The 23,718-nt window shown below is 39.2% G+C and overlaps 1 protein-coding gene across 2 annotated transcripts in view; it reads left to right on the plus strand.

Moving 5' to 3' along the window:
* The window catches only part of SLC25A21 (solute carrier family 25 member 21), a 518,924-nt gene that overhangs the window by 464,117 nt on the left and 31,089 nt on the right, over nucleotides 1–23,718 (plus strand). For both annotated transcript variants that reach the window (XM_082835287.1, XM_082835288.1), the window contains one exon: nucleotides 14,133–14,297. In XM_082835287.1, the coding sequence (XP_082691413.1) occupies nucleotides 14,133–14,297 (165 nt within the window). The remainder of the gene's footprint in view (nucleotides 1–14,132; nucleotides 14,298–23,718) is intronic.

Below are 23,718 nucleotides of genomic sequence, written 5' to 3' on the forward strand. Positions count from 1 at the left end.
GATGGGAAAAGATGGCAAGGACCAGGAACAAATAAAAAGAAACACTTTTAAATGTCCTGTCAATATGGAGCATTAAAGACAACCCCCATGGAATCTGCTCAAGGAAAATTTGGCTGGGAGAATTACCAGCTAGAAGAAAACTTGGGGCTCCCCATTCAGTGTCCCATTTTTACCCATTTGGAAGCTTGTCTTGGGGCAGCAAGGAGTGAGCAAAAGAATACACAGGCCTGGGCTTCCCTGGTGGTGCAGTGGTTGAGGGTCCACCTGCTGATGCGGGGGACACGGGTTCGTGCCCCGGTCCGGGAAGATCCCACATGCCGCGGAGCGGCTGGGCCTGTGAGCCATGGCCGCTGAGCCTGCGCGTCCGGAGCCTGTGCTCCGCAACGGGAGAGGCCACAACAGTGAGAGGCCTGCGTACCGCAAAAAAAAAAAAAAAAGAATACACAGGCCTTCAAACTGCAGTCCTTTATCAAGACAGCATGCAAGCAGAGGAACATAAATGGGACAGAGCACCAAGAAGCACTCACAGGAATGAAAATAACGAAGTATCACAGCACCCCTGCTCATGCCTAATGTTCTTTTTCTCTCCTCTGCCCTCAGGGAGGTTCTACACTGAGGCCATGTAAGAGCTGCTAATGTTTTGCACATGCTGAGGCCTTGCTAGAACATGGTAAACACCCTTCCAGCCCAACACAAGAATGCTACATGTGCACATGCTCCTATAGTTCATTGACACGAGTGTGGTCTGTGTAAATAGTTTATGTATATACAGCCATTTTTCTAAGTGGGGGAGGATGGGGAACTTGTTTGAGGTCGTTTCTTTTGCAGAATCCACTGAACTGGATTCATTGTCAGGTATTTACTTAGACAAAATAAAATCTATTAGGTACCCTATAAAATATTTGTCATATTACTTCAACTAGTCAGAACTTGGTAAAACAGAGATCACATAGGTCACACATGTCAGCATTTTGTTTCCAGCAACTGTCAGGATTCAGTAGCTGATCAGAGGTGGCACTTTATTGGTCAAAGGTGCCAATATTGATCAAATTGAAAAGTAGTTAGTGCATAGTCAGTCACCCAACATAAGGTCATGGGACTATGCCTATTACAAAAAAAAATCTGAGTGAAAGGAATGACGTGATAAGAATAGCAAATTTCAAACTGACAAAGGATTAATCTCCAAAATATACAAGCAGCTCATGCAGCTCAATATCAAAAAAACAAACAACCCAATCCAAAAATGGGCAGAAGACCTAAACAGACATTTCTCCAGAGAAGATATACAATGAGGTATCACCTCACACCAGTCAGAATGGTCATCATCAAAAAATCTACAAATAATAAATGCTGGAGAGGGTGTGGAGAAAAAGGAACCCTCTTGCACTGTTGGTGGGAATGTAAATTGATGCAGCCACTATGGAGAACAGTATGGAGGTTCCTCAAAAAACTAAAATTAGAACTACCATGTGACCCAGGAATCCCATTACTGGACGTATACCCTGAAAATACCCTGAAAAATAATTCAAAAAGAGTCATGTGCCACAATGTTCATTGCAGCTCTATTTACAATAGCCAGGACATGGAAGCAACCTAAGTGTCCATCAGCAGATGAATGGATAAAGATGTGGCACATATATACAATGGAATATTACTCAGCCATAAAAAGAAATGAAATTGAGTTATTTGTAGTGAGGTGGATGGACCTAGAGACTGCCATACAGAGTGAAGTAAGTCAGAAAGAGAAAAACAAATACCATATGCTAACATATATATGGAATCTAAGAAAAAAAAACGTTTCTGAAGAACCTAGGGGCAGGACATGAATAAAGACACAGACATAGAGAATGGACTTGAGGACATGGGGAGGGGGAAGGGTAAGCTGGGACAAAGTGAGAGAGTGGCATGGACATACATACACTACCAAACATAAAATAGATAGCTAGTGGGAAGCATCTGTGTAGCACAGGGAGATCAGCTTTGTGACCACCTAGAGGGGTGGGATAGGGAGGGTGGTGGGAGGGAGATGCAAGAAGGAGGAGATATGGGGATATATGTATATGTATAGCTGATTCACTTTGTTATAAAGCAGAAACTAACACACCATTGTAAAGCAATTATACTCCAATAAAGATGTTTAAAAAAGAATAGCAAATTTCAGATCTAGACATTTAAAAATACCTACCAGTCATTTGGGGCAAGTGCAGCTGTTTTCTCTGTCTTTTGTCGAGAACTCATTAACTCCAAAGCCTACGTCTATTGACTAGCACGTCCTTTTATCCAACAAGTGATACCCTTTTGTTAATCTGTATCTGTGTTGAATTAATCCAAAACAATGTTAGGTGCGCTCACTTCAGCATCTGTATGGCAAAGAATAATTAATACTTTCTTCATTCTCAGGCTTTGTAGGTTGTCAAGAATTATGGGGTGGGTGGGCGGGGAGAGGAAGAGGAAGAGAAAGGGAGGAAGAAAGGAATTAATTTAATGCCTAAAGCATTTAAAGATTATGCTTCCTTTTTTAAGAAAAAAAGTTTTAATTCTGGTATAAAGTTTTAATTATGTATAGATAATGCATATTTATGTTAGGAGACACCAAAAAAACTACATATTTCTGTACGTACATATAAGTGTACAGATGTACTAAAAATGGTCTAGACTCTCAAGCAGTGCTGTCCAAAAATAGAAATATAACATGTGCCACCTATATGTAAAAAGGTAAAAAGAAACAGATGAAATTAAATTATATATAATTTAACCCAGTATATCCAAAATATTATCATTTCAAAATGTAATCAATAAACAAATTATATGAGATATTTTACACTCTTTTTTCATACTGGATATTCAAATCTAGTGTGTATTTTATGCTTACAAGCACATTCCAGTTTAAACTAGGACATTTCAAGCACTCAGTAGCCTCATGCGTATGGTGATGTCCTTAGAAGACAGTGCAGGTCTGGAGGAATTCATACAAACTTCTCACTTTGGCTGCCTCTGGAAAGGAGACTGGAAGGGGGGAGAGGAAGATAGGAGTTTTAAGGGAAGAGCTTGGTGCGTTTGAATGTTTAACATGAGAATGTATCCAGTATTATCTGTGAACATTTACATTAGAAAGTAACACTTGCTCACTGTAGAAAACTTAGAAAATACAGAACCGTATAAAGAAAAGTAAGTAATCCAAAAGAAATGTTCTAATGGCTCTGCCGGGTTAAACCCACCTCAGGGAGAATCTTTTCAGCTAATTCAGGTGGGAATGACTTGCTGACCCATCTTAGGACTCAACCTTGCATAATTCTGGTTCTAGTACTTCATTTATAGTAGCAGGAACCCCCATTTTTCCTGCTCTGTAATTTCTTAAAGAGCTTAAACCTTATGTGCAAATTATCAAAGAACATATATAAACAAAGCTGTCTAGAACAGAAAGGCAATTGGTTTGGGGAGCAAAAAGCCATAAGGGTTTGCGGAGAGATGTACCCATCAAGCTCTTTACCATTTCCTAACAGTATGGCCTTGAACAAGTTACTTGCAGTTCCCTCTGTGGTAAAATGATGATGATCAGTCCAACTACATTACAACAAGGTATTTCTATAAGGAGGTAGAAACACAAGCCCCGCAGGGCCATCTAAGTTACTGACTTTGTGACAGCCCCCTGCTTCCTACTCTGACCATAGCCCAGTTTCCTCTTTTGTTAGGGAAAAATAACAGTAATGGCGACATCAAATGGTGTAATAGGGTTAGTTGAGACATGTATATAAAGCTGTCAATACAGTCTGTCATGTAGTGGTGGTTTAATAAGTGTTAGTAGTTATTATTACGACCTGCTTTTTATGAGAATTTAAATGTGATAGTATACCCAAAGGTCTTAACACAGAGCCTGGGACATGATAGGCACTCAACCAATGGTAACTATTTCTAGATGCAAATTGATCTTATAAATCCTTAAGGTTGACTAGAGACAGATCTATCTTGAGATATTGCTGCAATGAACAGTCACACCTGACTCCCAGTTGTGGGCTCAAAAACAGCTTACTGAACAGTGGTTCACCTTAGGTCATTCCCAACTGCCAATGCAATCCATTCAGCCTGAATTCTTTATCAGGGCTTAAGGGCTGGCAGCCTAGTTACAGTGCCTATTGACAAGATCTTTAAACTTAGATGCAGGTCTGTTATCATAATAGTAGTTGGGTACCTGTTTGCTCTAAATAACTTGCATATAGCAGCAGATGTTCAAGAGGAAACTAAAAACATTTGAAGCCACTTTGGAAAGAGTTCTACCACAATCAAGATATTCTTCCTCAAGAATAGTCATATAAATTGAACGTGGATTCTTGATCAAGGCTTCGCGGCTGCTTCACCTGGAGGCTGTGAACTAAGCTCATTTTCAGCCTTTTCAGTCAATTACAGCTGCCAGCTGGGGTGAAACACTAAATAGATGGGCTGCATGGAGAATGGCCAGATGGCTTGACAACACCTTTACAAAAAGCAGAGCAGTTTCCCCAGAGGCTTATTTTGCAGGGAGATAACTCTTGCTGCTCCGCCAATAGTATGAGTTTCTCAGGCCACAGGTCTGTGGCTCAGCCTTTCTACCTTCCTGCCTTAGATTTGAACCACCATGGATTCGTACACAGTAATTGTGGATTTTCCTATTTCGTCAGCCTGAGGAGGTGAGTCTGCGTGGTCCTTTAAACATGAAAAGTTCCCAAGAAGTTATCTGTGGTGGAAGATAGCCTAGGGTAACAGTAGTCAACATGACTCTTAGTATTACACTTAAAGTCTTGGAGGCGATGGTAGAGTGATAAAGATGGAACAAAAGGACTGCCGTGGTCCCAGGTACACAGAGCGTGGTCTAGAAGGAGGTTGTGGAATGTAGGTAGATGTCCATTTGGCCCTGTGGGGAGGGAATAGTTGGCAAAGGGCCAGAATGGGGCCCTCTGAAGCATGGGGTCCAGGAAAGGCGCCCCTCTAGCTGGGATCCAAGGGCAATACTGGCTGAGAGCAGAGGCTGTGTGTGCTATGTTCTTGGGGCCCTCAGTGAAATTCCTGACAGGATTTCCCAGGAATGGCAGGTACGCCGCTGGCTCCACCTGCCTGTGTTCACCCCTCTGTGCTCTAGGACTGATTTTCTAGGCAGTCAGAGGTATGTTATCCATAAAATATGCCTTCCCTCCCAGTAAGCCCTAAACTATGCTAGAAATGTAAAGGAAATTGTGGTTAATTTGGTTATTGATACTTCCCTTATATCCTTCCAGCTTCTGTATAAAGTATTTCAATAGGTGTACTTGTCTTGCCTCCACTTTTAAAATTACCACCATATCAGTCAAAGACTATAATCCCTGCCACACTTCCTTCAATTCCAATACCAGAATCTTGGCCAGCATCTTAAAATTCACAGTGAATAAAGTAAACCGGTCTCTAAATACGCTTGACCTTCTGTGGGGAGCAAAGTAATCACAGCTTTGTCATGCTCTGGTTTGGTTCAGTGGGTATAAAAACATGTTCAGATAAAATCAGGATAGATCCAAATTTCCCCCCATCCTTCAAACTAAACCCAAGCAAAGTGTCGTTCTGGTCTGTAGTCTTTTTGGCTTAGGACTAGGCTTGCCCAGGGATTTCTCCGTTGGAGATGGTGTGTATCCCCAGTCTTGCCAAAAGTGTGACTTTGTAGCTTGTTGTCCCGCTCCCTTCTAACTAGGTGCATCGTTTTTTCCTGTACACTTATAAGAATGAGAAGTCCCCTATCAATCATGCTAAGCCAAGTGGTGTTTTGCTGGCATGCTCTCTGCTAGCCTGGAAAATGTGAATTTCTCTCCAGGAGCAAAATCTTGTATGAATTGTTTCCCAGTTTTTCTCTCCACTTTGAAATCTACTTCAAAGTTATTATTTGGCTAACGGGTTATGTTTTCCTTCCCTTGAGGTCTATAGGATTTGCCTCTGATGTGTGGATGGGGCACAGGTTATCCTTCTACTCTGTCATTTTTATCAGCGTTACATATGAACATAATCATTCTCACCCCCAAATAGGAAACTAAACCTTTAGGAAATTGCAAAAGCCTGTTTCATCTCGATTTAGTCTTTAAAGATGTTCAGCCCAAGAAGGGAATAGTCTTCCACCTATGCTCTATGATTAAAACTTAAGGATCAATGAACTGATAGCAAATGTATCATCGATGGAAGAATCTTTAAAGATAAGGATTTTTTTAAAATTAGTTCAGGGTTTGATTCTTGTTTTGGATAACACCACTAAATATAGCTCTACACACTCTATCCTGGGAGCTTAATAATCTAATAGAGACCACTTAGATCACGTACGGTATCACAAAGCTTAGTGATTATTTTCTCCATAGGCAATTAACAAATGCTTAAACTTAGTCATATTATGTAGAGACAACACAAAGTGAATAGGACTGTACTTTGCAATCCTCTCTTTCCAGAAGGAGAGAAGTTGAGTTATATAGAGAGTGAATGTGTGGCTCTTTTTTCAGAACGCGTGAGAAGCTAGCTTCAAGGGCATGTCAACATTCATGATGACGTATTGAGTTAAGTTCAAATTTTTCCTGCATTACCATGTGAAATCCTGCCTGGAAGCTGTTCAGTACCTAAATTATTTCTTTCCAGTCTATGATTCTTGTAGGCAGAAAAGTGAATTATGTGTATGAATCCATTCCTATAGTTATCTTTCAACAGTACCTAAGGCAGCAGCCAAGTTGCCTCTCTATTATCATTTACAGAAAATAGACTTCAGTCTTCCACTCAGCTGTGCCAGAAACCCTAGATTTTTGCTTTCAGAATTGAGACTTTGAAGTAATGATAATAGCTACCATTTACAGAACATCCACTATAGGCCAGATACTGTGCAAGATGCCTTACATGTTTTTTCCTTTATTTGATTTTTTAAAGTTGTATCGTTTTTGTAAATTACAAAAGTAATTGTTTTCACAAATCAGGTAATACAGGACTATGTAAAGAAAAAATAATTGGTGATTGCTGCCACTACCGCCCTGCAATCGCATCGCTCTGGTAACTGCTCTGTCTCCTTCCACCTTTTACAGTGCTCACACGCACCTGATGCCTAATCCTCCCATTATCCCTATAAGGTCAGTGGCTCTATCTCTATGTTACGGATAGGGGAAATAAAACCTAATGCAGTTATTAGCTCTAAGGAACTGAGCATTAACATAGAGGTCTCTTTCTAGAAACCACACTGTTTTCACTGGGATAAAGAAAAGTGGGTAATGAAGACGCTTAAGGGAAAATCGTTGTGTTTCTGGAACCATGAAGAAGCAAAGTCTCCTTCCATGTTGCCAGTCCCCTCTGAGTAGTCACTCCTGTGTCCACAGCGCAGTCACCTTCCCTCCTGCTCTGCCAGCAGGCAAAGCACAGGGTCAGCGTCTCGTCCCGTCACCCCGAGGCCCCGCGTTCCTCCAGGCGGTTATTGGACAACAACTTGGTGTTGACATAGCTTTGTGGCTCAGCATCTGGAAGAGTTTGTTTAAAGCAAATTATTTTCCACTCACAGATTGTTTAAAAATAGGCCTGCTCATCAAATGTAAATTGTAGAAAGAATATAATTATATTTTGGATGTCTTTTTGTCCCTAATCATGCCTTAGTAAAATAAACTGCAACGACAAATTAGTGAAGTACCTAAGCTAAAAGAGATGTGTAACTGTGGAATTTTGAGCCCGATTCCTCTTCTTTCACTTACATTTTGTTCTCAAATAAAAGGAAGAGTTTTCTTCTTTTTTCAAATTTATGAAAATGCTTCAAGACTTCGAGGAATGAAGAGCTTAAGTGATCTATCTCCTAATGAGCAAGGGTATTTTCCCACCTAAGTGTAGCAACTGGATATCCTCTTTAAAAAGCAGTATTTTTCTTAAGGCCCAGATATGGACACTCACTTCACTGTATAAAGGTCTCATCCGGTTTGCTTTCCAGTCATGTGATGAAATCCAGTGCAACACCTTATTCCATTGGCTCTAAAATGCACCCGAGTTCCCCTTGCCATGGGAAGCAAGTAAAGGGACGCATGTGGAGCGTGCTGTCTTTGGACATGGTGTGCCTAGAGCTCTTCTCTCGCTTTAGAGAGGGAGGAAATCCACTGACACACACCCCACGCTTGTGCCTACCGGCCATGCTCTGATAGCTATTTACCCAAGGAACAATGCCTAAAACCTCTGTCCATGATCTCACAAGGTAATCAGAGCCAGCTATGGTCAGTAGTTGGATGGAAGAACTCCAGAAAAAATAGCTGAGGCTGCCATAAGTCATCTCGGTGATCTGTTGGTAATTCTGGGCTCTCAGAGAGTAAGGAATCAGTGTCCCAGAGTGGTGCCTGGGAGCATTGTGTAGGCAATGGATCTTCTCTTTTATTTACGCCTCTTTTAATTTTGAAAAGAATTTGAAAAGAATTTTTTATTGAAGTGTGTTGATTTATAATATTATGTTTTAGGTAGGCAGCATAGAGATTTAGTATTTTTACAGTTTATATTCCATTAAGAGTTATTACAAGATAATGGCTATAATTCTCTGTACTGTACAATATATCCTTGCTGCTTATGTATTTTATACACAGTAGTTTGTATCTCTTAATCCCATACTCCTAACGCACCCCTCCCCCTCCCCTCTCCCTACCGGTACCCACTTGTTTGTTCCCTATATCTGTGAATCTGTTTCTGTTTTGTTATACACATGCATTTGTATTATTTTTTAAATTCCACATACAAGTAATATCATACAGTATTTGTCTTTCTCTGTCTGACTTATTTCACTAAGCATGATAATTTCTAGGTCCATCCACGTGGCTGCAAATGGCAGAATGTCATTCTTTTTATGGCTGAGTAATATTCCATTGTGTATATATAGCACATCATTTTTTTTAAATTGAGGTATAGTTGATGTACAATATAAAGTACAGGTATACAACATAGTGATTCACAATTTTTAAAGGTTATACTCCATTTATAATTATCATAAAATGTTGACTATATTCCCTGTGTTGTACAGTATATCCTTGTAGCTTATTTACTTTATACATAATAGCTTGTACTTCTCAATCCCCTACCTCTATCTTGCCCCTCCCCGCTTCCCTCTCCCCACTGGTAACCACTAGATTGTTCTCTGTACAAGTCTGTTTCTTTTTTGCTATATTCACTATTTTGCTTTATTTTTTAGATTTCACATCTAAGTGATATCAGTTTTCATTCTTTTTTATGGATGAGTATTATTCCATTGTGTATATACACCACATCTTCTTTATGCATTCATCTGTTGATGGATACTTAGGTTGCTTCCATATCTTGGCAATTCTAAGTAATGCTGCTAAGTACATGGGGTGCACGTATCTGTTCGAATTAGTGTTTTTGTTTTTCTCAGATACATACCCAGCTGTGGAATTGCTAGGTCATATGGTAGTTCAATTTTTAGTTTTTTGAGAAACATCCATATTGTTTTCCATAGTGGCTGCACCAATTTATATTCCCACCAACAGTTTATGAGTGTTCCTTTTTCTCCACATCCTCTCCAACATTTGTTATTTGTGGGGTTTTTTTGATGTTAGCCATTCTGACAGGCGTGAGGTGATTTCTCATTGTATACCACATCTTCTTTATCCATTAGTCTGTTGATGGACACGGATTGCTTCCATATCTTGGCTATTATAAATAGTGCTGCTATGAACATTGGAGTGCATGTATCTTTTAAATTTTTTTTTCATGTTTTTTGGATATATGCCCAGGAGTAGAATTGCTGGGTCATATGGTAGTTCTATTTTTAGTTTTTTGAGGAACGTCCATACTGTTTTCCATGGTGGCTTCATCAATTACAGAAATTCGATTTCATGTTTCATAATCATTATAGAATATTCTCATGGGTAGATATAAAATTTTTCAGTATATCTCTCCAAATAAAAAGCAAAGCAAAAATATTTTTATGTTTCTCGAATATGAACAAAGTACTGTACTAAATAGTTAACACAGTGCATGGCGCCTAGTAGGGCTCAGTAGGTGTTTGTTGAATAAATTAATGCATAAAAGACCATGGAGTTCCCAGAATTAACAATTGGCAATAGCTGACATCAGAGTTAAAGTAGACTTTGAGTCCCTTCCAATGGAAATACTTCTGGCAGGTACCAGTGAACTGAAGATTTTTCTAAATCAACGTGGAGAGCAGTGTGATATCGCAATATTAGCTCCGTTCCGACCCACTTATTCTTCCATGCTTGCAGCTCTGGTGCAGTCAATGAAAGGTATATCTAGGAAAGTTAGAATGCAATTTGGCCCACAGCTGGTAACTGAATATGAAAATTGGAGTGAATCTAAATATTGAAAGGAAACTGAATTTGTGGGTGACCTGCTGGGTTGGATAGGATTGGAATCATTTGCCTGATGATGCTAATCAGTTACCATTTCGTTTTGAAATGGAAGCCCAGTAATCAAATAGGTTTAGTAAAACTTGTGTTTACAGAGATCTAGTCAAAATGATTCTGTATTTTCCTAGTGGAAGTCATGTTTTGCCTTTCTAATTAAATATTTGCTTACATGTGTGTGATACAGTGTCTCTGAATGAAGCAAAAAGGACACCTCTAATTCTTACGGGAATTAGAGTTTAGGTTTTTCTTGGTCTCAAGGCCCCAAGCTGCCAGAAAAATATATTTGTATTTATCTGTTACCTGTATCAGTTGGATTATCAAACTCTGAAAATCTTACAGCATGTGTATAACAAGAATGAGTCAACAAGCATGAGAGCACCACTGGATGAGATGTAGAATTCTGCTTAAGCCATTTTCCAGTACTTTCCCCTTAGGAATATTACTTAATCCTTGGTTTCCTCACCTGTAACATGAGAATAATATACCTGCTGTCCACATTACAGGTTGTTGAGGGAGGCAATCGTATATGATAGGATGGCAGAACCATGCAGAGTATAAAAGTATGAACTTGGAGGCTGAGGGGCCTCAGTTTGAGCTCTGGACCTTCCACTAACTCTGTGATATTGAGCAAGTAACTTAACTTTAGTTTCCTCATCTGTCAAATGGGGATAAAGATAATACCCATCCCACACACTTGTTCAGAGGATTAAGTAAGATGATATATGTAAAGTACCAAGTATCTATGATAATGACTAACATTGATGAGCACTTCCTGTGTTCCAGGTACCTGGTAACATGCATGTATATGCTCTCTAAGGTATAAATAAACTGTGTCAGGTGGAGGCCTGGTTAGTGTGCTTTTCCTTTCCCAACCTTTGCTCCCGCATGGTGGCCTTGCTTCTACAGTGCATAGACCTGTCAAGTGAAGAGTTCTTACCGAGGATGTTTACCAAGCAGTAGGGAAGAGACCATTTTACAGGATCTGCTGCTTCTGAGAGGAAAGCCCTGGGGTGATGACCTAGGAGATCTCTAGCCCAGGAGTTGGATATGGGTGGCTCCCAGAAAAAGCAGACCTATGATCTTGCACTCTGGATGCATTTCTGTAGGAAGGATCATGTCACAAGGGTCCAGGGCTCTGGGAAAAGGAAACCACAGCCAAAAGGAATGAGCAGGAAGAGGCTAGTTATTCATGTCCTTCCTCCCCCTCAAATCAACCTCCACCTTTTGGTTGTCATTGCCTTCAACTACCAAAGAAATTACCTGTTATTTTACTATTATGACTAGTTTTATTATCTTCATAATTGCCATTATTGTTAACAGCTAATGTATAGTAAATGCTTACATAGGGCAAAGTTCATTGACTTATTTATCATCACAACAACAATCCTATGAGGAAGATTCTATTATTATCCTTATTTTACAGATGAATGAAGTGAGGATAAATCAGAGGATAAAATACCTGCTTAAGCTAGCAAGTGATATTTCTGGGATTCAAAGCTTGGGACTGTCTGGCTCTGACCCCCTATTTCTAACTACTGTACTACCCCCTGATTTGCTTAATTATTCACAGCTGAGTTCAAACTCAACAAGGCACTTGAGTCAAAATCCATGTGTTACATTTCTTCGTACCTACCTAACATCCAGGCTGGTAGAAATCAGGCAAGGGACCATCAGTAAATGCTATTTGGATTGACATATACACACTACTATATATAAAATAGATAAATAATAAGAACCTACTGTATAGCACAGGGAACTCTACTCAATACTCTGTAATGACCTATATGGGAAAAGCTAAAAAAGAGGGGATATATCTATATGTATAACTGATTCACTTTGCTGTACAGCAGAAACTAACACGACATTATAAATCAACTGTACTCCAATAAAAATTAATTTAAAGAAAGATCTAATAGAAGTCCTCTCTTTAAATTTTGATGATTTAGGACACTAGATTTTTAAATGATAGACACATCTTTATACCTGTTTTATTTAGGGAAAGCCATGTTAATCTGCACTTTCATTCAAAGTCATTGGTTCCTCTGTTGCTGAAGAATCTAGATGGCCTCTGACCTCCCCATCTCTCCTGCCCTCGGGGCTTCAGAGTGGGTGAGGATGGAGAGAAAGCTTGGGCTAGAAGCAGGGAGGACTGGTGTTGGTCAGTCTGGACCCAGGCAGCCTCACTTCTGCCTAGTTTCTTTCATCCCCAGGAGAGCTGCCTCCTTTCCTTGCCTTTGCCCTCTAGGCTGCCTTCCTCACAACAAGAGAGCAGTGCCTAGGAGTTTGCTCAGCACTTTCAGAGTCTTTCCAACAGAAGTGAACTTCTGCTCAAGTCTCTTTTGAAAACCAAAATAAATAACTGGGGTTGATAGTCAATGTGCCATAACACAAACAAAAAAATCCCATTTTGTAGCAGAGAGAGTGAACTTTAACCTTCTGAGAATTTTTAGTTTTCCGATATGAAATGTCTTTTATTGTTTTAAGGTACGTTCTCATGTGTTTTTCTCATGTCACAAAAAAAGGGTTTTCTTGGGATTAATGTAATTTATTGTAATTAATCCTCTTAAATGAAAAGATGAATTTGAGTGTAGAATTGTAGCTAGAGTTTTTAAAACATTTATCAGTAAAAGCTATAGGGTTTACTCTAAACAAACTCATTTAAATGTATCAGGTTAATTACATAGCTACAAAGTTGGATGAAAAGCCTTGATTGGATTTGTTCTGTTCTGCTGACACAGCCTAAATTGCACATGGTAAGAAAACACTTTTAGTCAGTGAGTGCATCAGACTGCCATGATCACTCCAGCAACCTGCTCCAGTGAAATTTCAAATACGCGTCATCTCAGTGCTTGCCTCATGGGAAAAAAATTAAATGCTGAACGTTTCCCCTTATTTACTATTCAGTATTCAAAATTTAAGAGGGAGAGAGATCCTTTGTGCTGTACCTCCAAAAAGGAAACAGTCACTCAACCTTATTTAAAAACCCACATGAATTGTTGTAATTGTACTGTAATGAATTATAAAACTCAGGGCAAACTACAGTGATTTCTTTAGCAAGTTCCAAAAGTAGCACTGACTGGGTTCCAGCAGTCAAGGTATTTCAACCTTAGGTAATCAATCAAAGGGCTGGAAAGAAGTAAATTAAAGGTAACCCAGTACTCTCAACACCATTGATTTATCATTTATCACAGCAAGTGTTACACACACTGATTGCCCACTTTCTTGAGGAAGTCTACAATCAACTGCTATTTATCCACAGCCGATTTCTAACCTAACGCCAGTTTAAACTATTGAGGGAATGGAATCAGGACTAATTGTAACATTCACTTTAGAAAAACATAATTAGAAAGGTAAATATTCAGGAGCCAAAAATACATTCCTTTTGGGTTATGCACAGTTATGGATTACCAGTATGGATTACTAGTTTATCTATATGGTTAATCCCCGCTATTAGTGTGGATGATCCAGAATTGGATGCAACTATTGACATGTTGAAAATGATGTTAGTTATTATATGACGTTAGTTTCACTAATTCCATCAAAGATATTTTTTTCTTGGCCAACAATCTTCCCTTTAAGGCCTGTTGTTATGCATGCAATTTTGTTTACTTTTGGGGTTTCCTAATTTTAAAAAGCATGAATCTAGGCATGATTATTCATCTTTGGGGAAAAATAAGTCCCTAATAATTTTGGGCTTGAAGGGAAGTTAAAACTGTAATTTATTCTGTTTCACAGTCCTAAAGATGACCTTTCTCCTCTCTCGTGCAGCAACCATCCACCATGAGTTACGCAAGACACATCATTAAGAAGGAAGGCTTGGGACTCCAGGGCCTCAACAAAGGATTTACAGCAACTTTGGGACGTCACGGAGTTTTCAACATGGTTTATTTCGGCTTCTACTACAATGTCAAGAACATTATTCCTGTCAATAAGGTAACTGTTTAATAGATTAAAATCCTGGAGGAAAAATCCTATCAATGATGATAGCTGCATTTGTAGAGTATTTATCCTTCCAAGTCACTGTGCTGAACTCTTATGTCTGTTATCTAAGTTGATCCCCACATCAGCCTTGTTTATTGAGTGTTGTGATCCCTATTTTGAATTCAGAAACAAAGGCTCAGAAAGATCAAGTAAATTGCTCAGAGTCACATAATAAAGAGCAAGGCAGAGCCTTGAACCCAAGTCTGACACCAAAACTCATCTTCTTGAAGAATAAACCATTATACCTGAATGCTTCACATTTATCACTAATAGGAATTTCTAGAAACTGTTATTACTTAATTTTTATCTCAGAAGCATAACTTGCTCAAGGAAGTTGAAATTTTCATAGTGTAAATAAATTTTGAGTTCATGAGGGAAAATTATCAGCCTAAAATTTAAATTTTACCTAGATAGTAATTTTTAAATTCACCTAAGTTAATTAGGGTAAGTAGTAAATCAACTCTTCTAGGCTCATGCACTTTTGATATAAAATAATAATAATAATTTTTAATGGTAACTTACAGATGTCAGCAGCCTTTCAACTTTGACAAGATAAAAGTAACACATGATGTGTTTTAAAATGAGCATCTTTGAGGCTTCCCTGGTGGTGCAGTGGTTTAGAGTCCGCCTGCCAATGCAGGGGACATGGGTTCGAGCCCCGGTCCGGGAAGATCCCACATGCTGGGCCCGTGAGCCATGGCCGCTAAGCTGGCGCGTCCGGAGCCTGTGCTCCGCAACGGGAGAGGCCACAACATTGAGAGGCCCACGTACCGCAAAAAAAAATAAATAAAAAGTATTGAAGAACTTTATAAAGAATAAAAATATTTCTAATATGGCTATCACCTGATTCTATAAGGTAATGTTGGTTACAGTTGCCTTTTTCCAGCTATCCCCTGTAATCTAGGCCAGTACTTATCTCAAGTAACAGCTAAATCCAAGGCATGTTCCCCACTAACTATCTGTTGACATTGCCTCATTCGCCAAAATTGTTAACCAGGTTTCACTCTATTTAGAAACCTCATTTTTTGAGTATAACCTCATGTTTTGTTGGTCTGAAATCTATGAATGGCCACAGAATATATAGATCCCCCCACTGACTGACAATTCTGACTCTGGTGGTCCTCAGAGCTCTTCTCCTGTTGAGTTCTTGAAATACAGAAGTAGAGTACAATAAACACTTAGGTCGTGGATGACATGAGAGAGTTCAACTCTACATACATTAAAAAAAATGTTTTTAGCAGGAACAGATTAATAATCTTGGGAGCCCTGCGTGAAATGAAAATGTGCAAAAATTAAGAATTTCAAGACAGCAACTGTAGAGCAATAAACCAAGCATGGGGCTCCTCTAAGTGCAGGCTCTGGGCAACTGCACAAGTCACACAGCCATGAAGCTGATGTTTTTTAAACTCTGAGATGAGTGATTCATACAACGTGGGAGAAATGTCCATGCCTCTATTTCTCCAGCTATCCAAAGGCTTGCAGCAGATAGAAATTACAATGAAATGAATGATATAATTTACAAATGTTATATAAATAATATATATTTTATTATATATATTTGTGCATGTATTTTAATGCATATGTTATTACAATAATATGAACTTGGTTAGATTTAAAGAAGAATTTCAGAAGGATCAATAAGATTTATATATGATTGTGTTACTAATGCTTAAAAAAATCCACGAATGCAAACTTCATTCTACAATTAATCAATACACTTAAGTTTTAAATGTTATGCATTATGAAAAAAACAGAAGCTTAAATATTTATTTATTACTTAAAAGACATCATAGTATTCTGAAATTATGGAAAGAGCTCACTTATCTTGCCAGCTTACAAGGGTCAGATTATATTAGCCCTTATAGGCCACACTAAGGATTCTTCTGTTTATCTGAAGAGCACTGGGAAGCCAACAAAAGATTTTAAGCCGAGAAATTACCTGATCACTCTGGCTGCAGCGTGGAGAATGGGTGGAATGGGGGTAGTGTGCAAAAGACAAAGAGTGTAACATGGAAATGATTGTTATGTGCAATGCTGGGGTCTTGGACTACAGTATTCATGGTGAAGACAAGGGGAAGTGGACAGATTTGAGAAAAGTGTAGAAGGCAAAATCTATAGGATGTGGTGATCGAGTCTACGTGCATGTTGATAAAAGGGGTAGTGGGGAGGGATGGTTCCTAGGTTTGGGGCTTGAACAACTGAAAGGATAATGGTGCCATTCGTTGAGAATGAACAAGTTTGGGGGAGAATATTATGGGCTGAGCCTGGAAAACTGAGTTTAACCACATTTGGACTCTGAAGTGCAGATGTTGAATCAGTGATTGCACGTGGGATCTTGAGAGGAGAGCTCTGAAATGGAGATAGACATCTAGACAGCAGTAGTATACCTGGGCGAACATACTTTTACTGGGGAATGATCATGGGCCAATCACTTTACTGCTCTGAGCTTCAGTGTTTTTAGTCTGTAAATTGAAAAGCTAAGATTGTCCTTTCTACCTGACAAAATGGTTTTGAGGATTAAGATAAATAATACATGAAGTTGTTTGTGCATTTAAGGTGCCGTGGAAGTGTTGAGTGTGGAGGTGCTGATGACAGGTATGGGAAGTGGAGTAGAGACGGAGGGTGGCGGAAGCAGTTAGCGTCTAGAACTGTGTGAAGAACTTTTCCCCAGGACTGTTCCTTCTGCACTTAAATGAACGCTGTGGGGTTAGTTGTGGGTTTTGCTTTCAGGGGTATTTTGCCTAGAAGAAAGTCATTGATCTTATGTGTTCTGTAATCTAAGCCTGATTCAAAACTGGGAAACCAGTATTCTTTAAATTTAAAACATAATAAATCAGTCCTTTGTGAAGAGGAAGATACGATAATCATTAAAACATGTTGAAGAACGTCATCAAGTTGTTAACCACGAGGAGGAGGTGGTGTTCCTTGAAGGCTTTTTTCCATCTTTGCTCTAGGCTGGCTCTAGCCATACACTCCAGACAGTTTGTTTACAGGGTTATTGTTTCAATTCCCTCACCCAGCAATTGGTCATTCTGTTGTCCCAATGGAATTTGAGATTTCACCAATTCTGACTGGCCTGGGATAATTCTAGGTTTTTCTTTAATTTAACATTTTCTAAATTGATAAATTGTCTACCAACTTTTTCCATTTTCAGAGTATTTAATTTTACAAGAAATTGTCCATAATGATCATGTCTGAGGAGTGGAAATGGAGAGTCCTACGCGTGTGTGTTTGTGTGGAGCAGGGGGGAGAGCAGGGAAAAGCAGGGAGCAGTGGAGGGAAAGTACTTTTTCTTTACAGAATTCTGAGCTGTTGGAAGCTTCTACAAGGAGCATGTATTAATTTTATAACAGGAAATAAATCCGTGAAAATTTTAATAGAATCTTATAAAATAGAGTGCCTAGTTGACTTTTTAACACTTTACTCAACTCTAAGGCTATGTCTACAGAGGTAAAATAAGAACTTGAAACAGTAAGTTCAGATACCTCAGGTCAGATACCCACCCTGAAGTTTTTAGTTTTAACTCTTCAGATTGGTGATCTCTGGTAGATACATTTTTCAAGCTTCACAGAAATACCCTGACCTTCTGTGCCATTTTGTGCTAATAAAACCATTTTTGTAGACTTCACGATTTTGCCTGATCCTTCTCAGAATAACTGTCATTTTCAGATAAGAAAGAAAAACAGGAAGTAAAGGCCCCAAACTGAAGGTTACTGACATAATCTATCTGAAGGTATACAGCAGTGGGAAGGAAAAAACCAGAGGCCAGAACTCTTTCTGCTATACCATGTAATGCTTTAACCCTACATCTTACCTTGTCTTTTGTCACACATAAATTGTCACTTTAAAATGATTTACTAAAATTTAAATAAGTGAACTGGCTACGATATCCAGACAGTGTAACCAGATTCTGCTTTTGCCTCATTCAGGCCTGGAACCTGGTCTTCCCTTTTCACATCCTTAGTCTCCGATCCATAGAAACAAAGAATTATGAGACGTGACCCTGGAAGAGCTGGGCATTACCAGTTTGAAAGTGGTGCTGTGTTATATTCTTGCAGACTTATTTTTAGAATCTAAATATTCCTATAGAATGGTGACTAAGTGGTTACAATAGAAAAGTTTGCTTTGAATATTAACTGACCATGGAATTCATTTAATGGTGGCATTCATTTTCATCTTGCAGTAAATGGAATGGAATGTCAGTATAAAGAATTATCCCTTCTCCCCAGAAAGAGGCCATCACTTCTTAAAGTAAAGCCTTCTAGAAATAGATATTGATTAACTTAAATGCTGACATCTTTTTCAAATATCAATGAAGGTAAGCTTTGATTGCAAAACCGACTTCTTTCATTTCCATTCCAAGGTAGGGTGTTCAGAGCATTTTATTTGTGATGTTGACACACAAATGAGAATGGTAAGATTTAACTGTTACATCTCATTGATAACTTTGTCTTCTAGTTCCATATTTACTGCTTTTCCTATATTTACATAAGTAAAATAATAATAATAATAATAGTAGTAGAAATTGATGTCTAAAGTTCATGGCTGTCAACAGTATTAAACTGTGCTTTCACTTTGCATCCTAATTAAGCATGTTTGCAGGTTATTTTGCCAAAAACAATAGACCTTTTGTGTTGAATTCTGCCATGATATAAATCACATGTGTGGGTTAGAAATATTCTAGGAGAGAACAATTTTTCATAGGTTCAATCCTTCTTACTTAATAAACCATTTAGACCTGTCCCTGTGGTCATTTCACTACAGATGGTATTAAGTCAAACGTTTTATTTTCTCCTAAGGTAATATCCATAAGAGATTGCCTTTTAGAAACGCAAATGTTTTTCTTTTACTTTTGATTTTTAATATTATCTTTGTTTTGTAAATTCTGTAGAAAGTCTGAGGGTGGTGCCAGATGCACTTCAGTTTATCAGAAGAAATGTGGAAATATGTTAGTTTCATGATTTAGAGCCCTGTCCTTCCCTAAGGTGTGCACTGGGCTGAATGAAAAATGCACCTTTGGGTTCCAGTGGAGAACTTAGACAGAGCTGTTTATATTTTGAAAAGAAGAATCTCAGTAGAATTAGATCATAGTAGGATTTAATTTATGACCATTTATTTTTCTGATTCTCTCTTACTTGATCATTAGTCTTACCAATCATCCGGTAATGGGAAGGGCAAGAGCATTAAAGTTTCATTAAGAACAAGTCTCCTTTCTGGTAACCACTGGGGTAAAACAACAAGTATATATTATCTATAAAATTCCGGGGCGTGTGACAAGATTCTGCGGAAAAAAGTGGTATCTTTCATTGGCAGTTTTCACAGGCTCCCTGGGGTGTGTGTGTGTGTTTCATGAGAGGAGGGCATGGGGGAGGGCAGAGGGAAGCGGGACAGGGGTTCAGGCACTTTCTTAAATAAACTTCAGGCCAAAAGTTTCCAGTCAGGTACCACCCAAGTGGATGGAAATGAGGTGCAAGTGGCTTTAGATTCTTAGTGGGTGCCTTCTATTTATTCATTCCAGAAGCGTTCATGGCACATCTATCATAGGTCGGGCACCATCTCGCTAAGCGTCAGCACTGCTCCTGCCTTAATGGGGTTTACAGTCTAGTGGAGGAGACAGACAATAAACAAGTCATTACACAGGGAACTGAATCATGGCACTTGTGATAAGTGCCATGAAAGAAAACTGTGAAGCTGTGGGAAGTTTTAACCAAAGACCCTAATTAGACCCACAGCAGGGCATGGTGGGGATATAGGAAAGGCTTTCCTTTAAAAAAGATGTTTAGGCTGGAGCTCAAGGATGAGGCTTAGCCAGGCCAAGATGAAGAGGATGAGCAGACACCAGAGAGAACAGGATGTGTGAGTGCACAGAAGCAGAAGGGGGCTTGGGGAACCTCGGAGAAGATAAAGAACGAGGGTAGCTGGTGTATGGTGAACGGGGGTGGGGAGGGGCCGGTGGGGGGGGGACAGGAGGCAGTGGAGGCTGCAGGGGGTAGCTGGACCAGAATGTTTCAGCCATGTTTAAGGCAGTTGATTCCCCTTAAATGATTTAACTGAGGGGCATGTCCAACAAACTTATCACATAAGTGGAACTAAACGGGCATGGGAAAGTTTCATTTATAGAAGTCCAGAGGTGGAGGCTCATGAAATAAACATGGTTCAAAGACGACTTCTTGATCATCCGCCGACCCCCACATCAAGGCACCTCAGTGTGTCCTTGTCCTGACTTCTCAACATTTAGGATTTTGTTCTGGGATCCTGGTTTGTTAGTTTTCCTTGGGGTCAGTGCCTTTATTAAGGCAAGGAATAGAGTACACAAAAACAGAAAAATCCTACTGGGTTCCCAAGAAAATCTATTAATACTTTCCTGCATCTTGTCTGATAACACTCAGTGATATAAGTGACTCTCAGAAGGTAGTATCTACCTATCTATCTATATTTATTTATTTATTTGTAGAGAGATACTTACAAATAATAGATATAGAGAGGGGTGTGTGTGTGTGTGTATATATATATATATATATGAAATAATCAAGTGATAACTGTTATGCTTAAACCCTAGCCCATTTTGACATTGTATGTATTTTATAATTTGAGCTAAGTGGGTAAGGCCTCTAAAATTATTTTATATTTCACAACCCTTTAAAGAACAGATATCTTAGAAGGGGAAAGGAATTTTCATGCCTATTTTCTGAATGGCTACATTTAGATGCTGAGCTTTTAACAAGACTTTGATTTCATTCCAGAGCCCAGAGCCCTACAAGGATAGGATCTTGGGAACACTCCACATTCCTTAAAGAATGCTTATCAACTAAACCATCTCATTTTAGTTAGTGACCTTCTGTGGAGTGAGGAGCTAGCATTTCCCCAAATTATCTCACATGAAGAAAAAACAAACACTGTAATAGATTCTTCTGATAGCTGTGAAGTGGAAACAATTTAACTTTTAATTAAGCTCCAATAGTAGGTATTTTCATTGGAGAACAAGACAGCATGATACCATAACGTCAGGGGAAAAAATGTTTTTGTCCAAGTTTATGATCAAAACAACAAAAGAGAGCCAAGATTAGAGAAAATGAAAGGTGCACACTGAGAGCTGAATTTACTCCTAGTTGACTTGGATCCACTAAAAGTAACAATATCTAAAGTGCAAATTTCTTCTTTTAAAAAAAAAAGTTCACTCTCACCTCAAGCTGCCTCCTTGTTCAGTTACCAGGAGGCAACTATAATTTCAACACACCACATCGTTTTCATGACAAGCATGGTCAGCTGTGGGGAAGGCAATGCTAAGCTGCGTTATTTGCCTTGTGGTTGCCACCAGGTGCTTAACCAGTGTGTGTATTTACCTCCTTTGCAATTTGCTTCTTAGACCTTGGTTCCTTATGTATTATGTCTTTATAAAGGAGAGATACAGCATTTATTAAACACCTGTGATGTGTCAGGACCGGTATACCTACAAAGATGAATGTGACATGGCGCAGCCCCTTCCTTTAAGAGGCTCTGGGCTTTGGAGTGACATTTATTACTAGACTGGGTTTTCTGCAATTTCATCTAATAGCCCAAACTGACCATTTGTAAAATTATGGAAATAACTGTGATAGATCCTATTAAAATTGGTTTGACCACATGTTTATATATCATCTAATTACTAATTAATTGATTTGTTAAAATGTTCGATTCTTTTTTAGTCACCCTTGTTATGGCCATAACATTCTCATTATCAAACAATTTACTTACCCGCTGGGCAGGGGAGGGAGCTGAAAAGAAGAGTTCTGCAAAGAAATACTTTGCAGTACCCTGAAAATCATGTGACTCCTTGTACGACCACCATATTGTCTTTAATTTTCTTATCCGAAGCATTTTATGGCAGTCTCTTTTAGTCACTTCTAAACAATAATTTTAGTTCTTCAAATGGCAAACCCATTTTAGCAATTTTGTGTGTGTGTGTGTGTGATACGCGGGCCGCTCACTGTTGTGGCCTCTCCCGTTGCGGAGCATAGGCTCCGGACGCGCAGGCTCAGCGGCCATGGCTCACGGGCCTAGCTGCTCCGCGGCATGTGGGATCTTCCCGGACCGGGCCACGAACCCGTGTCCCCCACATCGGCAGGCGGACTCTCAACCACTGCACCACCAGGGAAGCCCCCCATTTTAGCAATTTTTGACAAGGAACATGAAATCCACTCTAGAATCATCCAAGGCCAATCCTGAACAGAGATTGAACAATCCAGAACAGTCCTCTCAGTGTGCTCATTTTAATGTCTGAGGAAGCAGGATATACTGACCTCAAGTTGGGTCATTAGGAACTCTGTTAAAATGACTCAAAGCTAAAATCGGAGAGGATCTCAGATTTGGTGTGGTACCAAGAGGAATTAAAGGATGAGTGAATTGCAGCAAAAGAAATGTGATTTGGGTTGACATGAGGTAGGAAGATTCTAAGAGTAGACTTTATACATTCATGCTGAGCTCCCTTAAATGAGAAGCCCATCACTGCAATTTGCTCAGCCTAACCTTGTGAGAAGCAGCAGGCTTCCTGGCCAGTCTCCCTCACCACCCCTACCTCTCACTAGCTAACAAATCCTGCTTTCCCCATCTTCCTTAGCCCCCTCCTTCTGGCATACCTCTGTGTGGAATGTCTTCTTAAAGATGCCAGACCCTAATCACAAAGGCCTGTGCGATGGGCGAAGGTTCTCTGTTTATCAAGCTAGCAGCCAGCTGGCCAGTCACTAACCAAGACATCAAAGTCCATGCCAGGGAAGGTAAAAAAGGGAGGCACATGCTTCTTTTGATGAAGATATTTTGCCTCTCTGCATATTAACTCCTTAAGTGCCATTGCCTTAAATTATTGGTGCAGTCTTTAGCTGCTGTATAATGTTTGGATTGGATGCTTAAATTAGTTACAAATATGTAGTGTGTTGATTGTTAACTACTTTAAGTCATATGTTCCCACTTCTGAGGACTTGGTGCCTTTTGTTGAATTTTTAGAGGTTGTGGAACATCACTGCCGGCAGTGTTTTAGGATCACTTATTAGTGTCTCTTGTTAAGCTGTAGAGTCTATAAACAATATGTCCTGTCAGGGAAATTCATTGATCTTCCCAAAGAAGGGCTGGTAAACACATCTCTTTAGCTCTGCACTCACACAAAGATTGCAGTGTGATAGAAACAGCCAGAGAGTTCTAGTAAGAGACCTGATGTTAAATCTCAATTCTGATACTTACTAGTTAGCCATGTCTCTTTGACAAATTACACCTGTCTCTCTGTCTCAGTTTTCTTATTTGTGAAATGAAAATGCTAACATCATCCTTAAAATGTTTGCAGGAAAATTGAATAATTTTAAAAATTATGAATGTTGGACTTCGAATTGCTATTGCAATATAA

The sequence above is a fragment of the Leucopleurus acutus genome (genome assembly GCF_964270905.1).
Source record: "Leucopleurus acutus genome assembly, chromosome: 1".
Lineage (NCBI taxonomy): Eukaryota > Metazoa > Chordata > Mammalia > Artiodactyla > Delphinidae > Leucopleurus > Leucopleurus acutus.